At 37.8% G+C, this 21,620-nt stretch overlaps 1 protein-coding gene and 1 long non-coding RNA gene across 2 annotated transcripts; one reads left to right on the plus strand and one right to left on the minus strand.

Moving 5' to 3' along the window:
- The first annotated feature begins 11,275 nt into the window (after positions 1-11,275).
- Positions 11,276-12,371, plus strand: LOC121757938 (AT-hook motif nuclear-localized protein 24-like). Its single transcript, XM_042153385.1, has one exon. The coding sequence runs from the start codon at positions 11,537-11,539 to the stop codon at positions 12,284-12,286; it is 750 nt and encodes a 249-aa protein (XP_042009319.1). The 5' UTR covers positions 11,276-11,536; the 3' UTR covers positions 12,287-12,371.
- A 4,876-nt stretch (positions 12,372-17,247) lies between these two features.
- LOC121758438 lies at positions 17,248-19,676 on the minus strand. Its single transcript, XR_006041458.1, has 3 exons — positions 19,587-19,676; positions 18,315-19,003; positions 17,248-17,901 (listed from the first exon to the last, which is right to left on the minus strand). It is a non-coding gene; the product is annotated as an uncharacterized LOC121758438 (long non-coding RNA).
- Positions 19,677-21,620: the final 1,944 nt, after the last annotated feature.

Raw genomic sequence — 21,620 nt, forward strand, 5'->3', positions numbered from 1 at the left:
CAAGGTACCAACACGAAGCTCTTTCAAAGACGAAGAGAATTGTTTTTAGAACACCCTGATCGAATTTCACAATCGTCGGAAAATTAAGTTTGAACACAAGCTATCGTGCGCGACCGGGCCCAGCGGGCCGCTGGACAGCTCCAGAACTCTCTGGACTTGTTGCAGCGACCGCTGGCATGGGTCCAGCGGGCCGCTGGGTTGCGCTTCAGTTCTATTTTGCATATTTCTCACAAAACACGTCAAAATACCAAAATGGATAAAATATGCAAATAATGGACATGTAATGCAACTTTGACACTCTAAACGGACCAAAAAATGACCTTAAAATAGTACAAAATCCGAGCGTATCAGATTTTCAAGATTCAAAAAAATATTACGTTGAAATTAAAATCCCCTCCAGATACATCCAAAAGTTTTCGAAAAATATTTTTGTCATTTTCTAAAATTAATTTTGATTGGGATTTTCTTAAAATAAAATAAGAAGCAAAAAGAACAACATTTATTCCAAGCCGTGGGAAATTCTCGGAATCCACTTGATCAAGTGTCTTGCTCTTATATGTGTACTGAGCTGAGTAAGCGAATCTCCGAGAACTGTCCAACGATCATTTATTTACTTGATCAAGCTGAATATGCATATTGGGATTCCTCCCGCTACGCATACTGCCGATTTATTTACCAATCTCTTTAGATGTACTAATAAGAAAAAGTTATAGAATAGGATACTTCCTTGAGACTTCATAATTCCCAGGATGTGGTGGATGTCTCTGGTGGGTTGGTCCTTGCTCATTTGAACTTGACTGAATTCAATTCCCATTGAGACTAGAGGAGTAGTAGTACTTTCTTCCTTGCGTGTAGCCATCACATCTTCGTGTGTACTTGTCGACAACTTCCTTCCCTCTTCACAGTCATCTATCATCTGGTTCTCGTTGCCACTTTTGCAACTAGCTGGATCAAGTTGTTTTGAATTCCTTCCCAACTTGATCAATTCAGAAGTCAGCAAACCGTTATGGGAATAATTCTCAACTGGAGATCCTGAATTAACTCTTCTTCTTCCTATGCACCAATTTTTCTGAGAGTACATCACCATTACGATCCTCCGCTTTTTCTTGTGATTCTTGTAGGTGCCCTGGACTTTCTTCTTTTCATTGGGGCGTAGTCCAGGGTCAAGAGGTTCTTTTACTTTGAGTGGTCCAGGCCTCGGTTGTAGCTGCACCTAGTAGGTGAATCTTGCAGCTTTTCTCTTGGGCCTCTCCTCTTTCGGCTCTGATCCTTCTTCTTCGTAGCATCCATCAGGCTTATCAAGCACCGGAGGTGGTCTCTCTGTCGGTGTACTATCTCCTTCTACTCTAGATATAAATCTCTCCTCGTTCTCATTGAGTACATGACATGTTCTTGTCTGGAGGTAGAATAGTGTATTGCTGAATTCCACACCACGCTTTTCTTCTTTTCCTTGAAGTTCATCCTTTGCTTCCACTGGAACTTCCTGTGAATTTTCATCATTGAGGGGCACGGTGATTGACTCTTCTTCAGCTTGGGATTCCTCTTCTGCTAGTCCGGCCTCAGCAGCTTCTACCTCTTCTTGCTTCTCCAGTGGTACCTCCGACTCTTGCTTTGTATTGGATGATTCTTTTTCCTCAGGCTCGCTCACTCCATCTTCATCTACCCTTTTCTCGTCCACCCTAGAACTTGCTCTGTCCTCTTGTATTCCCTTCATAATGTCAGTTAGTAGGGCGACCTTCTTGATCATTTCATCCATGCTGGATTTCTGCTCATCATATGTATGTTGCATCTCCAGTGCCAGTTCATCATTTGATTTCAAGCAATGCCTCATGCTCAGCTAGGATACGATCAATCCCTCAAGCCTCTCTTTGGTATAATTTGTATGCCAATCCCTGTCCATGGGTGGCCCATAATATTGTTGAGGATGAGAGTGATATTGATGTTGATCGAGGTGGACTTGGCTTTGGTAAAACTGGGGATTCTGAGCTTGCCAGTCCTCACCTTGCCATGAGTATTGGGTTTGATCTTGGAAAGATGGATAATTGTTGGAGCAGACGGTTTGGTGCACCGGTTGACTGAACTCATAGTTTTGAAAATCGGGGTAAGATTGGTGATCTGGATATTCCATTTCCCATGTGGGCATTTGGGTGGCATTTGGATGTGGTTCTGACTGGTATAGGAAAGGTGGATATCCTTCCGCCCAACTCCATTCTCCGCAATGTGGGTATTTATGTAGGTGCACTTCCGCTTGCCCTCCAAGATTCCAATTCCTATTCGAATTCCAGATGTCTCTCGTATTCTGGCGATGACTCACTTGACCAGCCTGGAAATGGTCGATTGAAGGAACCTGCAGATGTCTTGACTCAATCACTGAACTGAACGCTTCCTTGAGTTTGTCGATTCGGTTCTTCTGCTGATTGTTGTCATCCATCGTGGGGGTATTCATCTCATTCCCTTGGGATGTGGTGATCGATGTATCATCGTACTCTCTTTTCGCACTGAGAAGTTTCTTCATGACAATCTTGGCCTTACTCAACCTGAGTTTGGAGAAACATCCCACGCTTGATGAATTGACCAGGTCCTTACTCTTTGCATTCATTCCCTCATAGAACCTTGAGTAGATTTCCACTTCCAACATGTTGTGGTTCGGGCATGCGTCCAGAAGACCTCTGTATCTGTGCCAAAATTTACTCAGGCATTCATCATACCCTTGGGTGGCTTCTCTGATTTCCCTTCGGAGTGAATTTTTTTTGTTGCTGTAAAGAATTGGTTTAGGAACTCCCCCTTGAAATTTGACCATGTTATGATGATTTTGGGTTCTAATCCCCTAAACTAAGTCTCTGCTTCTCCCTTCAAAGAGAGGGGAATGGCCTTTAGTTTGAAGTCCTCCTCACTTGACCCATTTGGTCTTTTCTACACTCTGCATATTTTGCTGAACTCATGAAGGAATTCAATTGGGCTATCAGCACTAGCTCCCAAAAACACAGGTAAAACGGCCAGCAAATCTGGTTTAGCATATATTGCTTCTTGCCCGGAGGTGTTGGAGATAGCATGGGTTGGTTCGTTCTCAATGCGGGCGTAGAGTGAACCTATCTCCAGATCCTTTTCTTGATCACAGACCATGGTGGTTTCCTTCTTGTCTGGTTTGGCTATTGATTCCAGCGGACTCACAAAGGTGATGTCCTCACTTCCTTCGCTGCTATCATCCAAATCAGTTGGCTGGTTTGGGGGTGGCCTTGGTTGGACAATGTTTGGTTCCTTTTCACCCTCTGTTTGCCTTCTGAATTCGGTGCATTCGAACTGGGGAAAACAAAAAATAATAAAAAGTTTATTTACAAAATTTAAACTAAAATTCTTTAACAAAACTTGAGACGCTCCGCCCATATATGTATTCTCTTGCTCTAGTAGTCCCGTTGGTCCACACCAGCAGGGCAAACATTTGGCCCATATAGACAAGGACATTGATTTTTTACTATTGTCGCCCCGATCTGTCTCCCAACTGAAATAAAAAAAAAAAAGAAACAAAGAAAATATTAACAATATTTACACCAAAATGTCTTACAACAAATGTAGGATAAACACCATCATCTCCAGCAACGACGCCATTTGAAAATGCTCGTTCGCTTCGTTCTGTCGTGTCTCTGTGATGTCTGTCTTTCTTGTATCGTTATGGATTGCTCAAGTTGGATAGACGAATTGATCCAGTTGGCCAATTGTATGCCTTTACCTGCAGATATCGGTAGGTGGATCCAGTGAAAACTCATGCTGATCAACTCGTCTTAATCCTACTCGAGTGAGATGAACAGAGGAACTCAGAGCATTTTCAAAACCTTAACCCACAACACTAATAATTAGTAAAGGGAAGTAAGGATCAATCCCACAGAGATGATGTGTTTTACATTTATTGCGGACACAAATGGGGATGGCTGCTGCCACGCTTTTCTGGGTGGGTTAAGTTTAAACTACTTGACTTGGAAGACTAAACTAACTAAACTGGTCCACTTGCTAAATAGAATAAAATCAACTTGATCAACTCATCGTGTAATTTCCAGAAATGGACAAACAGAATAAAGTAGGCGACTGTCAGTCTCCTGCAAATCGTACGATAAGGCAAAACTTTTCTAACAACTTCATCTTCCTCACGGAATCAACATGAAAAACATAATAAAATAGATCTGAACAGTTACGAAAAACGAAACATCATAACAACTTGTAAACTTAAATGTACTCCTAATATCTAAACTACGACTACGTAAACAAGAAACTATACCATTATCATGCAGAAATAAGACATTAGCTACTGGATCTAAGCATCCTAAATAGCTTATCCATAATTTCTTCACAACTAGACTGAAACGTAAATCGAAAACTCAGATCTGACCAAACCAAAACGAAACAAAACACTTGAGTTAAAATATTGCACTGTAGATCTAAAATCAAAAGTAGATCAGAAACATCACGCATGGTCAAAAGAGCGTATCGACTGGAATCGAAACCATAACTCTAAATTTACTCACTAAAAAACATCAAGAGTCGATAACAACAAAAGTAAACGGAAAATAAATAAACGAAAACAGAAATTGTTTCATCGCTCCTTCTTGAAGCGGAATAACAGACCAAAACGATTAGAAGGCATAAAGCCAACACCAAACCACAACTAAACTAAACTAAAACAGGAACCAAGTGTGTAATCTACGGAATTCTAGAGTGTGGAGTGTTGGGAGCTCCCATTTCAGCTCTAGAAGAAAGCTGAGAACTACTGAGCTGCCTCCTTCCTCCTTCGGTAACTGCCTCCTTCCTCCTTCTCTATTTCCGTTTATAGGAAGGCGTGAGATCTTGATCCTTAGGACATTTGTTCTCTGAAAAGTCTGCTTTACCTTTTAGCCTTGGAGATCTTTCTTGTGTGACGCATCAGTCTTCTAACTGGGTACTCCGGCTACGTGTCATTTGATTCAACTTGATCCGTTTGCACAGCGAATTTGACTCCTTCTCCTGATCCATTCGTCCGCCCAGTTGATCAACTCGTTTTCTGAAAATGGCGGACTTTCATACACACCTGGCTCAAATTTAGACGTCAGTTTATAGAATTTGATGAAGTTTTATAATAGAACACATGGGTGAAACGAGCCTCACCAGATATCATGATTGATGGATTGTTGTGAAAACGGGAGATTAATTGACTGCGTAGTCTACTTTTTGTTTTTGTGATCTCGTTGATATTTTTCTCAAGGTAAAAATCGAGATTTCACTATGGTGTGGATAACATAATCGTTAAAACGTTTGTGGCACAGCTCACTGAGTATAACAAGTACTCAGCCCTGCATATGTTTTCTTTTTGTGCAGGTTGTGTGGTGATGGTTGCGACGGATGTTGAGTAGAAGTTGTTGGAACCCGAGTGCGTCGTGTCTTTAAACATGGGCGATACTCATGACTCTCTTTGACGATATGTCCACTGCCATATTATTTTTTTCACTGTCATATACACTATTTTACCCAAGACAATTATTTATTTTTCGTTTTGATGACATTAAACACTTTGATACTATTACTCCGTTGCTTTGATTAGTATTAATAAATACACCTCTTTTCTTCATTTATTGTCGAGTCAAGTTAAATACCGCAATATAATGTATGTCTTTCCCCGTCTTCTCTTCCACCCCCAGTCGCGGACCACACCCTCCTTTGGCTATCCCTGGGGTGGGCTGCGACATGTTTACTCCGTTCCACTCTAAGTAATATATTTTTCTTTTTAAATGTCTCATTCTAATTGATATATTTTGTAGAATGGAATCTTTTAACTTAACTAATAAAATAAAACTGCATAAAATTTCATGATAAATAAAAAATGCTCCACTTAAAATGAGCATGAGGATATATAGAAATAAGACTTATTAATTTTTTCCTATCACTTTTTTTACATTTTTTTAAACTTGCATCGAATAACAACATCGAATAACAATGAAACTTTAAATTTCAAACGAAAGTAGTACATGAATAGACTTTGAGGGCCGGGGTAAAGACGCGTGTCCATCTCCTCTTGGAACCTCACACATTTTTTCTCCTCTGAGAATCCTCACTTGCGAACTACTCCAAGTAAGAAGACGAGATTGTAATTGAATGTGGGGCACGTGGCTGGTCTCTCTCTCTCCACATGGTGTTGCATCCCAAATCCCGACCTAATTTATTTTGCCAGCTTCATTTCCTTTATTGTTGATAAACCTCATTTCTCAATGTAGGTATAAACAAATGTCTATTTATCAACACATGGCGTTTCATTTAGACATGCCCACGGTTGGTAAACCAACGGTTCATGTTCAGAACCGCCAGCTCCGATTTCGAGAAATGTAGAATCGGAACCGAACCATGAGGCTATTTCATGGTTCCGGTTTCGGTTCGATAACCGGCGGTTCCGGTTTCGAACCGTCGGTTTTTAGGTGATTTTTTACGGTTTTTCACGGTTCCGAACCGCCAGTTTCCGGCGGTTTTTCACGGTTCCGGTTTGGAACCGTCCAGAACCGGCGGTTCCGGCACGGTTTCGGTTCGTAAATTTAGAACCGGAACCGGCCCGCGGTTCAAAATATAGCGGTTTCGGTTCAAGAAAAAAGTAAGGGTTCCGCGGTTAACCGCCAGAACCGAAAATCTTGGGCATCTCTAGTTGCATTGCAAACATCATCTCCTCCTTATTCATACATGAAAAACCTTGATTATTATTTCGAATTGGGATAAAAGTACTCGATGGAAAATGTCAGTTTTTACTACTCCATATGTCCCGATTAAGATGACACATTTCTTAGACGGCACAGGATTTTTGGAGCTATTGATTAATGTGTTTAATTGGAGAGAGAAAAGGTTGGTGTAAGAGCATCCACAACCGTGCTCTTGCCAGCGGCACGGTTGTGGGCCCGGCCCCACTTTTTCTGCCTGCTCTCTGGCAAGAGCACAACACCCACAGCTGTGCTCTTCCGCAAGGACGAGCATAATTAATTTAAAATTCAATTAAACAATAACATTTCCATAATAGTAAAATTCATTAAAAAAACCTAAATAAAATTACAAATGACAAATAAAATAAAAACGACATAATTAAAATCCTAAAAATTAAAAATTACACAATTAAAATACTAAAAATTAAAAAAACACTACTCGTTGCCGAATTTCGCCCACATGTGGTTGATTAGGCCAACATGCGCATTGTGTGCCTTGTCTCGATCCTCTGGCCAACCGTCGTATGCTCACCTAGGCGTGGGGGGAGACCTCGCTGTTGAGCTTCCGGCTTCATCCTCGTCGTAGAAGCTAGCCGCCCTCGGCCCTTCGTCGGCTATAATCATGTTGTGTAAGATAATACACGTGAACATGATGTCGGCAATATTATTCACGTACCACAGCCGAGCCGGGGCCTTTACTATATTGAATCGGGCTTGAAGGACCCCGAAGGCTCTTTCGACGTCTTTCCGCGTGGACTCTTGACGCTGCGTAAAAAGAACCCGTCTCGGGTTGTGCAGGTTGTGGAGCGTCTTCACGAACGTCGACCACCTTGGGTAGATACTATCGGCGAGATAGTAACCCATGTGGTATGTATTTCCGTTGATGGTGAAGTCGATCGCCGGTGCTACACCATTCATCACATCATTGAAGAGTGGTGAAGAATAGAGCACGTTCAAGTCGTTGTTGGCTCCGGCAACGCCAAAATATGCATGCCAAATCCATAGGCGGTAGTCGGCAACTGCCTCAAGGATAAGTGTTGGGCCGCCGCCTTTTTGACCGCTTAAGTGTTGCCCCCTCCAAGCATTCGGGCAATTCTTCCACCTCCAATGCATGCAGTCAATGCTGCCAAGCATTCCGGGGAAGCCATGGACTGATTCGTGAAGACGAAGCAACCGTTGGCAATCATCGGTGCTGGGTGCCCGAAGGAATTATTCCCCGAAAGCTGGACGAACGCCCTCGCAAAAATTCTTTAGACAAAGGATTCCAGTGGACTCACCGATATGCAAATACTCGTCGAAGATGTCGGCCGTTTGCCCAGTAGCGAGTTGTTGGATGGCACACGTACAATTCTGCAACGGCGTGATACTTTGCCGGCCGGCTGCATCTGGACCTGTTTGGAAGAATTCAACACGTGCGGACAATGTGTTGACAATTCGCATGAACAAGCGCTTTGACATGCGAAAAACGGCGCCTAAAGTAATCTGTCGGAAACCGCGGCTGGTCGGCAACGAGCCTTTCGTGGGCTCCCTCCCGGTCACGATGGATGTAGCGGCGATTTGATCTAGTTCGTTGAGGAGGAGGAGCGGGGGTATTCGCCGCGACATATGCTTCGTAAGCGGCACGATGTTGTTCGTAGTATTTTTGTTCTTCGCGCTCCGCTTCCGCCATAATACAGGTGAAATCCATTTGAGGTTTTGAGTGAGGGATGAATGTGTTGATAGTTTGTATGAGAATTATGAATGAGAGATGATTTGATGTGATAAATGGATGATGAATGTGTGTATTTATAGATGATTTTGGGGAAAAAAAATAAAAAAATTCAAAAAAATTCAGAAAAAATGGGAAAAAAACGGCCATATTTTTTGGATTTGGAAAATATTTTTTTTTATTTTTTATCATTATTTACAATTAAATACCGATTTTTAAGTAAAAAAAAAAATTGAAGGCAACGGCTATGCCGTTGCCCAATCCCGTGCCACCACGTCAGCTGCTCGCTGGCGCGAGTGCAGCGGCGGCGGTCCTTCGCCTTGCCAGCGGCGCAGACGGCGGTGGCGACCGTCGCCACCGTTGCGGATGCTCTAAGTATAAAAATAGAGAGAGAAAAAAAAGATGAATATTTTATTAAGAATGAGAAAAAGTGGTTGAGTGTATTCATTGGAGAGAGAAAATTTTCAAAATAAGAAATGTGTCATCTTATTTGGGACAAACTAAAAAAGAAAACGTGTAATCTTAAGTGGGAATGTGGGAGTAAAATAAAGGGCTTGATGTTATAGTCACACAAACTTACATCAAATTAAAGTCGGGATACTTTAACATAAGTAATCATAGTCATGCAGAATTAACAAAAGTAATATTGACATTTAGTTAATTTATAAGGAAGATAGCCCCTGGAAAATTTTATCTGTATTTTGATATGCATAGTGTTACACGGCCACTTGATATTTTTATATGGGAATTGCAATCTTTTCCAGAAATTACGGGCATCACTTTATTGTTCATTAAGTTAATTAATAGGTAGTACTTCCTTCGTCCGTCATTAGAAGTCCCGTCGACTTTTCGGCACTCATTTTATAAAAATCATAAAAAATAATTAAAGTGGAAAAATGGTAAGTAAGAGAGATAATAATGTAGAGAAGACTAATAGTGGACGGAGGGATTATTACTTTTCCTTTTTTATACTCCTCGTCTCATAATAAATGATTAATTTTTTCTATTTTGTGCATAGTCAATGAATGATATTTAAAATTGGTAAAAAAAAGTAATGCATTTATTTTTCTTATTTTATTATACTCCCTCCGTCCCTGAAAATTTGTCACATATTTCCTTTTTCGTCCGTTCCTAAAAATTTGTCACCTTTCACTTTTACCATTTTTTGTAGTAGACCCCACATTCCATTAACTCATTATTACTCACATTTTATTTTAAAAATAATATATAAAAGTAGGACACACATGCCACTAACTTTTTCAACGCACTTTCTATTACATTTCTTATAACCCGTGTTAGGTTAAATGGTGCCAAATTTTAAGGGACGGAGGGAGTATCTATTATTTTACTTTCTCTCACTCTACTTTATTATTCTTCCATTTATTTTATTCCTATACTCCTTCCGTCCAACTATAAGTGTCCTGTTATAAGTTACACTTTTTCTTTTATTGCAAAAAAGGCAACACTTTATCTCATTTTTACTTTATCATCTCTCCTACTTTTTCTCTCTACTTTTTTCTCAATCGTACTTTATTCTCTTTTCATTTAACCACTAAACACCACTATTTCAAAACATGTGCCCAAAATAAATGTATCACATGTAATGGACATAGGGAATAACGTGTATATTTGCAATATGTTTTTAGTGCTATTAAATTATGCATCAACCATGCGTATGGAGATGACTATCATAATTATGACAATAAAGTGAAGCTCTGTTGGTAAGAAGTGTCCTCTCTAACCAATATGTCAAGAGTTTGAGTCATCACATCACAGGGTAGATAAGAAACTATTAATAATCCTCTTTAAAAAAATTAGATGACTATTATAATTATGAATGAAATTATATGTTATTTGAAACATTGCAAAGGAGTAAATAACTACTAGGGTAAAATGATATGATTAATGTACCTTTATAGAGTAAAATAATAACATTTGAAATTTCACATGACATACTTTTGAGTTTTGAGTCATTAGTTCGCCAAATCAAATTATTAATAATTATTCTTGGTTAAAATTTAAAATCTAATTATTATTTGATTACATAATATATACTCCTATAAATATAACATTGCAATAATTCGTAAATAATTGATAATGTTTAGAAGTAGTTATATCGGTTGCACACAAATATTCACAGGTGGTTGGTTTTAGGGACTGTAATTAACAATCTTATCTTGATAACTGCGGTATGATAGCAATTAGTATCTGTCTGTATAATACGCACACGCAGTAGTGAACTTACCATAATATCCCTCATCGATATATGATCTTCATTACAACAAGCAATATAAACCTTAACTAATGTCCTGCCAGTACAGCATAAGATCGTGACAAATTAATATTCTATTCGTGTATTAAAAACTAGTCTCATTTTGCCATTTTAGAATACTCACAAATAATAATTTTATTTCTAAAAATGGAAAGTTTCTCTCATATTTACCCACTTTTTCTCCTCTCTCTATTACTTTACATACTTCTTCTCTTTTTTTCTCCTACTTGATCTAATATTTTCCTCCGTCTCTCTTATTTTACCAATTTATCATTAACATTCATGATATCTATTAACGAATTTTTTTTTTTTAGCCGGAGGGAGTATATATTTTAAAACCCCTCTTATTTTACAAATGAACAAAGAGAAGTTGAATTTGGTGGGCATTTGGCGGAGATAGTGTGAACATATACTAGATAGACATGAGAAATTAGAGGCCCACCTATTATATATGAACAAATAAAATAAAATAAAATAAAATAAAATAAAATAAAATAAAATAAAATAAAATAAAATAAAATAAAATAAAATAAAATAAAATAAAATAAACCAAAAGTAGCCCCTTGAAGTTTGAAATCAAGCCAGCCCAGCCATCCAAATTTAGTTGGAAGAGATGGTAGATTCCTCTCACAATTTGGTTGGCAACACCCAAATTCTCAACTTCTTTACAAATACTATGAGTAGCAAGATTCATTAAACAACCCAAAAGGAAAGCAAGAAACTCACATTAATTCCACTCTCTCTCTCTCTCCCCCCTTTAATTTATTTCTCCTTCCACTACTAATCCTTCTCTTTTCTTGAATTATTAAACCCTTTATTGTGTTGTAATTAATCTAGAAGAATTTGAATTGGATGGATGGCCATCAACTCCCACCACCATTCCACACAAGGGATTTCAATTTGCAGCAGCACCAAACCTCCGAAGAAGAAGAAGAAGAAGAACAAAGCGAGACCAGCGACCTAAACAAGAGCGGCCCAGGCACGGGCGAGGGGGAGCTGTCCGTAACCCGGAGGCCCCGAGGCCGCCCGGCCGTGTCGAAGAACAAGCCGAAGCCGCCGATCATCGTCACCCACGACAGCGTCAACGCCCTCCGCACCCACGTCATGGAGATCTCCGACGGCTGCGACGTCATTGACGCCGTCTCCACCTTCGCCCGCCGCCGCCAGAGGGGCGTGTGCGTGATGAGCGGGATGGGCAGCGTCGCCAACGTGACGCTGAGGCAGCCCGGGGCAGGGGCAGTCGCGACCCTGCACGGGAGATTCGAGATCTTGTCGCTCTTGGGGTCGTTCCTGCCCCCACCCGCGGCCACAGGGCTCACCGTGTACCTCGCGGGCGGGCAGGGGCAGGTGGTCGGGGGCAGCGCGGTCGGGCAGCTTCTCGCGGCGGCGCCCGTTATTGTAATGGCGGCCTCGTTTAGCAATGCGGCGTATGAGAGATTGCCGCTGGATGAGGATGAGAATGCGGCCCAAGTTCAAGGAGGATCGCCGCCGCCGCAAATTCAGCAGTTGATGGGGGACTTGCAAGGGATGCCGCCTAATCTTTTTAACCCGATTCAGATGCAAAACGATGCGTTTTGGGCTACGGGTAGGCCGCCATTCTAGCTACCATCTTGTTCCTTCTTCATTAATTCACTAGTTTTTTTAATTATCAGATCATTAACGTTTTCAGTTTATATTATTACATGGATTTATCGCTGTTTTTTTTTGTTGGTGAGGATCATTTGTTAGTGCTCTTTGGTGTATGTTTATGGGTTTTTTTTTTCTACTTCTAGGTTTTCACTATTCGTTTAAGTTTGACCATGTATTCAGTCATTTCTAGAACTTCATTTTAGCAAATAGGAGTAACTTTCAATCCTGACGACTTTGAATAATTTTACGTGGTTTTCGGTTTGCTAAATTAAATAGTACTTCCTTCGTCCACGATTAAGTATCTCTAGTTTCTTTTTTGTCAATCCATAATTAAATGTCTCATTTACCTTTTACTACTTTAATAATAGACCCAACATGCTACTAATTTTTTCTACCAAATACTACATTTCTGAAAACTCGTTACAAGTCAACTTAGGACACTTAATCGTGGACGAAAGGAGTAATCCCATAGAAATAGGCTGAATTTTCTTTTTGCTCTGTCCCATAAAAATAGTACATATCCATTTGTGGAAACTTTTTTCTCTTTTTTTTACTTTATCATTTATGGTCCCAACATCCACGGCATTATTTCAACCAATTTTTTTTTCATTTATCTTACTTTACCAATTATGTATTAAAACTTGTGCAATTAGTCTATTCCTATGGGACGCAAGAAGTAATAGGATATTAAAATTTGTCAAAGTATAAACTAGTCATAGATGTGAAGGTAGATGGTATGATTACGAATTTATAAGATACAATATAATCTTAGTATTATGAAGACCAACTAAGATATATATTGTTATTGGTCTAACTTTTGAGAAAATGCAATTAAATATATTAAATAAGATTTGTCATGACTTTAATCTCAAGTAATTATGGCAACCGAATGAAACACCTTATCGGATTACGATCAACTTCCGAATTATTGAATTCTTGTTCCCACAAGTCCTTTTCTCTACACACATTGATCAATATAGCTTTAAGCATAAAATGGTCATTACCTAAAAAAAGACATCAAATTTTGATCATTATTTTTTAGGGAGCCTCGTTGTTGTCCAGCTGATTTTAATCATTTAAAATTTCATAGTAATCAGCGAGAATAATGTATTAGTAACATGCATAAGTAGAAGGGTTTCATTAAAGCTATTTACAATTTCAATACATGGAGGAGTGGCAAAACATTTCACGAGATGCTAGGGAGGTATGGCCTTATCATATATTATAATTTTCCCAATTAAAATTATTTTAAATGTACCAAACGGTTCACGTGTATTAAAAATGTCCTACACTAGTCGCAATATTCTAAACTTTCAATTTTGTACTCCATCCGTCCTTCTGTAGTAGAGGCATTTCTTTTTGGCACGTGATTTAAGAAAAATTGTTTTAAATGAGTTAAGTAAAATGAGAATAAAGTAGAAAGGAAAAAGTAGAGAGATGAAGAAAGAGTAAAGTAAGGGAGAGTATAGTACTTTTTGTCAAAAAATGAAATGACTCAACTATAGTGGGACAACTCAAAAAGGAATATGACTCAGCTATAGAGGGACGGAGGGAGTATCTGAATCTGGCATCCGTTAAACATTGATGGACTGAACCATTTTTCGTTGATTTGTTCCACTTTCCATCTAAAATGACATTCATGTGCATTTATATATATTATAAAGAAAACTTTAATATTTTTATATGGGTTAGGATTGTGTTCTTACCCTCATTTTCTCTAATCTTCTCTTTTAGGGAAATGTTCATGGTTTCTTTTCTTTAGTATAGCAAGGGTAAAATGATGGTTAGAAAATATTTGATACATAGTTCAAAATACAAGCTTCAATAGGATTATTTTTCATATCAACTTATTCAAGAATTACCAATTCTGTCACTAAATTTTTGACGGATGTTTTTAGAGTACACAATATTCTTCCAATGAGCTTAATTAAGTATTTGTTCATCGAATTAGTGCATATAAGTTGTCATTTTATAAGGATTCTATTTCTCATTGAAAATTTATATATGTAGTCTACACTCAGTATGGGTATAAGAGCATCCCAATAATATTAATGAACAATAATATATAGTATTATGTGGAGTATTTTTTTTTGTATATCTGTATATGTATATGTAAATGGTGGTAGACACGTGAAGAGAGTAGGTGTGCACACGGTTCAAAAACCGCCGGTTTCGGTTCGGAACCGGCAGTTCACGGTTCACCATTTTCATGAACCGGAACCGGCCCGCCAAGGGTCCCGGTGGTTTCAATTCCGATTCAAAAAACCGCCTGTTTTTTGCCGAAACCGCCAGTTCCAAGCCGGTTCGGCAGTAAGAATTTTTTTTCTTCTCGTTTTAGTGTTTATTTCAACGAGACTACAAGTCACAAGTCACAAGTCACAAGTCACAAGTTATAAGTTACAATTTACTCTTAATGCTGGACTTGAGCCTTTGGGTTGAAAGAGAGTGTATTGGATGATTCTCTTTTATAGCTACATGTTCTTGGATGTGTTGCTCTTTCTTTCAATATGGGATAAAACTCCTTATTTATAACTACATGATACATCTCCATCATCTTTGTTTATATTAGTTTATATATTAACTATCTTCTATTATTACAACTTAACAACAAATATAATTACATAAAGTATTATTCTTTAATTCATTATCATTATCGATTTGTTTGTGTATAAGTTTATGTGTATGTTAACTAATAAATACCATTATACACATTAAGAGAATAATTATTATACAAATTGTATTAATCTAGTGATAACTATAATATGAATAATTATTTATCTATATACAAATCATATTACTCAATAATTGTTTATTCTTATCTATCAAGAATATATTGACAAATAATAATTTTATTTATATAAATTATACTACATCTATTAGAATAACAACTATTATACAAAATCATACTATTAGTCTACTACTAATATATAAACTATATTATATCACTAAACAAATCATTCTTTAGTTATTTATTTTTATCATTATTATACCAATTATATTAATTATTATTTTATTCACATTTTAATCAATATATTGAGAAAAATTAGCAACATACTTACATTTAAATCTAATTATTTGAACACGTTCACATTCTATAAATATACAAATTATTAGCAACATGCAACATTCAAATTTAATTAAACTATTCTAGTTGATGCTATTATTATCTATAAATATGTTTTAGAAAAAGAATCATAACAAAAATAAAGATAAAGTTAGTGAATAATAAAATGTAGTAGAAAATAAAAAAAAATAGAAAACAAAAGAAAGTTTTGTATCCCACATTGGAAAAAGATGAATGAATGATCTACATATGTAGTTATAAAAGAAAATACTTCAACATATTTTTGTCCCACATTGAAAGTGAAACAAAAAATATTCAAGGATGTCTCTATAAAAGAGAAACAACCAAGAATGGTTTCTTAGAATTATTAAAAGTGAGCACATTTAAATCCAATTATTATTATTATTTGAACACACCCACATTCTATAAATATACAAATTATGAGCAACATACAATATTCAAATTTAATTGAACTATTCTATTTGATTCTATTATTATCTATAAATTTGTCTTAGAAAATGAATCATAACAAAAATAAAGATAAAGTTAGTGAATAATAAAATGTAGTAAAAAATAAAGAAAAGTAGAAAACAAAAGAAAGTTGTGTATCCCACATTGGAAAAAGATAAATGAATGATCTAAGCATGTAGTTATACAATAAATATTTCAACATATTTTTTCCCACATTGAAAGTGAAACACAAAATATTCAAGGATGTCTCTATAAAAGAGAAACAACCAAGAATAGTTCTTAAAATCATAGGCCCAACAAGTAAATATGGGCTATTATGAAATTATTGTATTTATTTATTTGTGAAAATTGATTTTTATATATAAAAGTTGATTTTTATAAATAATATTTTTTTTTAATGTTATGAACCGGCGAACTGCCGGTTCCTGTTCGCGATATTTCTGGACCTGAACCGGCCGGCTTGAACCGCCGAACTGCCATTCGGTTCTAACCGCCGGTGCCGGTTCCGGTTCTGGTTCATGAACCGGCGGTTCCGAACCGCTGGTTAACCGGTGGTCCGGTTCGGATTGTGCGTGCCTAGAAGAGAGAAAGCTCCTTTTCGAGGCAAAATTGTCAGAGTTAGAGTGTGAAGGAAAGAAGGTGGTGCGTTGCATAAGCTGAGGAGATTCTTTGAACTGAAGCGAAACCCTTTAAATACGTGATGTTTGTTGCTTCCTTTTTATGCAATCCATTATCTCTAAACAATACCATGCCTCTTTTTTCTTTACTTATTTATTATACTTATATATCATCACCTTCACTTGTTTTTCTAATTTTATTTGTTCGGTTTCATCATTGTGTTGCATAAAATTTGATTGCAAAGATAAACTGGACGTAATATAATTCATCGAAATGGAACTTCCAAATAAAATTGAACTACAAATAAAGTAACAGAAGTGTAGTATTCAGCCTAGTCGAGGAAGGTCTCTTTTTGCAAGATGAAATACACTCTGATAATGCTCTCGAATTGAGAGTCTCGACTCGATTTAAGCGTGTTGTCTCCAAAGATAAAAAGGGCTACATTATATCCGTTGCAGCATCGCAGACGGAACAAGCTCATGCCAACGGAAAGAGGCGAGGACAAAGTTCTGACTATAAGGATGCAGAGAGACAAGGGGAGCGTATATACTATGCAGTGCAGAGACTTGGTGTCTTGGTATGGAGAATGCATGAATATGCCTCCCTATTTATAGGTCATGTCTTTTTTCTTTTTTTTTTAAATAAAAAACGTCCGGGTGGGAGGGGGTTTAGGCAGACCCCCAACCCATGAATATAATCAAAATATATTGTTCAAAAACATGATCCAAGCTCAAAAGTGACTAGGATTCGAATCTAAAACAAGAACAAGAACAAATAAACTGGAGATCCCACAAGTCTAGTACCTCCATGCTATCAAAACTAAACTAGAACTATAACTATAATGGGCAAATAGAAAAAATAAAAGTGAAATAACAAGAACTCCCATAATAATAAAATTAGTCCACATCTCTGCGTCAGAAGCGGAAGTTAGGATATCTCAGTTGGTCCATCCTAACAAGTGCATTTAGATACCGAGGCGCATAGACTGAATCATAGAAGGACAAGGCAGGGATCTGGGCACCTCCCTGCAAGGAAGTCGGCAGCACGGTTTCCCTCTGTAGATGTGTGAGAATCAAACCTGTCGCTGGAATTAAAGCCATATGATGACTAAGCTCCATAGATCCAAGCTGATGACAGTAAAGTAACCAGATCCGCTGAGTCCAGCTCCATCCAAATATGAGTAGAGAACTTCATAGCCATCGATAAACCTCGAAGGAGAGCCATAAGCTCCCGCCTCCAGTGTCGATGTAGAGAAGGCTCCATTAGTGTTCAGCTTCACCCAAGAGGCATTAGGGGGATGCCAAAGGACCATGAGTGAATGCAGAACACGCTGTCTAGGAGATGAAGGCATGAAATCAATCGACGGAAAGCATCCCCTCTAGTGAATCGAGGTGAGCTTACCAGCCAGCACATAGGTGCGCATATGCTGAGTAACCTGACAAATAACATGAGAGTGATGGAAAGGAAGACTGTTATGCTTGTTGGCTTGCGCCCGTTCCTCTTCGTCCAAAGAAACCAGACAATCAAGCAAGGAACTATAAAACTAATATGCATGACAGGAGCCCTAGTGAAGGACCTCCGCTAGTGACCTAGTGTAAGTACAATATTAGTGCTCGTGTGAATCGGTGTGTGCGAGGAATGAAACCAGGCATCAAAATACTCCCACACAGAAATCGCCGACTGACTCAAAGTAAAGACATGACTAAAGGACGTTTTATAGGTCATGTCACTGTAGGGGAGTATGCTGGAATCAATAGTGTTATCATGACTGATGGGTAACGATTGAGAGTTACGGATCTAATAGACTAGATGAATCTAGACATCCTGTCAACGAAATTCTCAATGTACCTGGACTTGTATTAGTCACACAGGGGCTGACGGAACACGTCCCATATGACGTACGAGAGACTTCCCCCCGCATTTCCTAGGAGACAGACAAGAAAAGTCTTCCCACGTCTCCTATGGGATGGACGGGAGATGTTCCTAGGGAACGCCCCAGGGGATGACAGTAGATGCCCCTAGGAATGCCCTGGTGGCTCGTCTGGTTCGTCGAACTTGTGAAATCGGTGACTCGCTGGTTCAGTTCGGAAATTTAGCTGCATTCCCGGTGGAAACGCTGGTTTGTCTCTACACAAAGTCGGCGACTTGCCGACTATGTTCGGTTTTTCCTCATTTTCGACTCCAGATTCTCCCTCTAGCATTTTAGACCCATTTTGGAATATTTTTCTACACATTTTTCACAAAATGGTCAAGTACCAATCTAATAGAGAAGTAGTCATAATCACCCCCAATAATAGACAAAATGTGATCAAAATCACGCAAGACTACCCTCTAAAACCATGTAAAATCCAAGCATATCAAATAATCAGCGGCAACAAGGTAAAACTTCGACCATTAGAAACTGAGACAAGGAAGAGCGTATCAAACACTTATTTGATTAGCTGTGGAGAAGGCGAAACCGGAGAAGATGCATTGTCTTTCATCCGCCGAGTAGAAGAACAAGGGTGGCACTTTGTCGCTGATGGCAATGCCCAATCCTGGTCATCAGTCATCGTTTTTTATGGAACAACTTGACAGAATCAAGTAATAAAAATCCTAAAGTACTACTATCAGCAAGTAAGAGAACTGACGTGCAATGCAGTCAAATATGTATCGAATCATTGCTGAAAAAGCTATAACAACCAAATAGAGCAATAAATTTGTTTCATTTGAACTTTGAAAAATTTTAACAGAAGAAATCGAGAAGGCAAACTCGAGCGCTTAGTTCTTATTTCATGACTGTGTTGTATGTTTGAGGGATCATATGTTGATCTAAGGGGAATCATACACCTAGAATAACCTAATCACATTTTCTAGGCTTTATTCGTTATCCTATTACCCCCGCTAGGTAGCGTAGTATACTTTCAGTTAGGTACTAAAGCGGTTCAACCAATCCACCCTTTAAACCTCACATGTTGCAGGAAGAATTGCAAATAAAATCAATTTACAAATAGAATATATTTTGGTGATTATTAGATTAATTCAATCCCCATGTAAATCAGCATTACATGCCAAGAACACAATAAATTCATGCATAGAAAATAAATCATAAACATGAATTCTACGGAATAGATAACTTACGGATTTTATTCTTCAAAGAATTGATTTGTGCCCTAACTCCAAATATAATCTTTTGGGTAGGCAAAATTAGATGATACCAATAGAACTCTAATACTAGAGTAGACAAAATCCAAATGTGTGTGTAATAGGAGAATTCAAAATTCTTCTTTGTGGAGGATATGGGGATGAAAATTACACAGTAGCATGCTAAGGTTTATACCTATCCTCTTATCTTCTATTTTTAAAGTATTAGGTCAGACCAAGGAACCATGAAGGTTGGACTAGGCCTCACTAAATTGAACCCCGATTTTATTTAAATAGAGTGGAACTATATTTTGTCATTGTCTAAAACAATATTGACCACCCACCTTAGACCAAAATTACTTCTTCTTTCATTCAATTATTCCCCACGTTTAAGATTTAAATATACATTAATTAATTTAAGTATGCAACTAACATTAATTAATTAACATTTCATACCAAAAGTCGGCCGGACTTCTAAATAATAAAGCCTTGTATGAACTCTTTTTTAGGATATTTAAAAAAAAAAATTAACACGATTCAGTACAATAACAATCTTAGCACCACCAGATTAATGGAGTTGTAATTTTATGAGCTACAAATTTCAACCCTAACCCTCAATTTAGTAGGATATTCGGGTCTGCCCCTGAATTTCGGGCTATATTGTCATCAGTAATTATCATTGCTCAGGATATCATGTGATTAATTTGGTTACGAAAAACTCACACCTATTGATAAATCAAAGCAATGCATAACTAATATTGTAAGCCCAATGTTATCAAAAAAGATTAAAAAAAAACAAATTTTTGAGACCTTGTGTTTTTGTACATGTGACACCAAAAACTTGACTTACCATTAGATCCGTTTAGTGTTATACTATACCAATTTTCGTTAGAAAATTTATGGACAAACATTGCAATCTCTTGCTATAGGTAGTTAAAATCTATTTAGGTTATCTAGTTTGTGGACAATTTTACTTCTACAAGAAACTGATTGTGTCACACCTACTGTAATTACATGTTCCATGATCGGTCTACAATGTAGAAGACCTTGACTTTGTTGCTTATAATACATAAATGTAAGACATAAATGAATAAGCAAAGAACAATGTAACAAAATAGATAAAAATAAACAGAGAGTTTTACATTTACAAAGCACTCAGAAACATGTTTTTTCAGTATATCTCTCTGACATTCCAATACGTCATGCTCCTAAATTTGAGTTAAAGAGACATAAAATAATAGACAATTATGCATAGACAATTACACAATAATAGACAATTATACCACAAACACATATTAAAATAAGCGCAATAGAGAGGAACTAATTCAGACAAAAAAACTCAAATCATTCAATAAATGAAAAAAATATTAAGCAAACCATACTACAAACTAGCCACTCGTGGTGGTCACAATCACAACATTAATTGATGTAAATGTCAATGTGGACAGATATTCGGTAGATGAAAGCTTCAATCTTTTTTTGCAGCTCTTGAATGTCTCTCTTTTAGTTAAGTTCTTTCTCTAGGGTGCCAAGAGTCCCTATTCCAATGTCCTTAGGTCTTATTTATACTCGCGAGACTAATGCATATGCTTAAGATCGATCAAATCACATTGAGATTGGGCTGAAAACTTGCCATAAGTTGGTGGCTTTAAGTGCCAGGTAAAAGTCTTTGGAGTAACATCTCATTATCTAACACGGATAACAGTTGGAGAATATACAGGCGGCGAGGGGAAACAAAAGTGGTTTGGCCAACGGAGGGAAGTGAGGAAGCAGGTGGAGAGGATTGTTTAGCTCCTATTTTTATGCAGCAGTTGTTTAAGTTCCTATTTTCTTGTAATTCAAATTAATTAGCTGACTTAGGAGTCTATATATATACGTGTAAACCTCAGTCGTCGGCCTCTTCACAGGAGTGTTCTTTCATATTATTACCTTCAATAAATACTCTGCATTCCTCTTCCTTAATTCACCAGCCTTTACTCCTTAACATTATAAGGGCGTCCGCAATGGGGCGGACGATAGGCCGCCCGATGC

This window comes from Salvia splendens, chromosome 12 (assembly GCF_004379255.2).
Source record: "Salvia splendens isolate huo1 chromosome 12, SspV2, whole genome shotgun sequence".
NCBI classification, from domain to species: domain Eukaryota; kingdom Viridiplantae; phylum Streptophyta; class Magnoliopsida; order Lamiales; family Lamiaceae; genus Salvia; species Salvia splendens.

Bases quoted from the DNA above. Each gene is read 5' to 3' on its own strand.
- LOC121757938 (XM_042153385.1), top strand. From the start codon at position 11,537: ATGGATGGCCATCAACTCCCACCACCATTCCACACAAGGGATTTCAAT.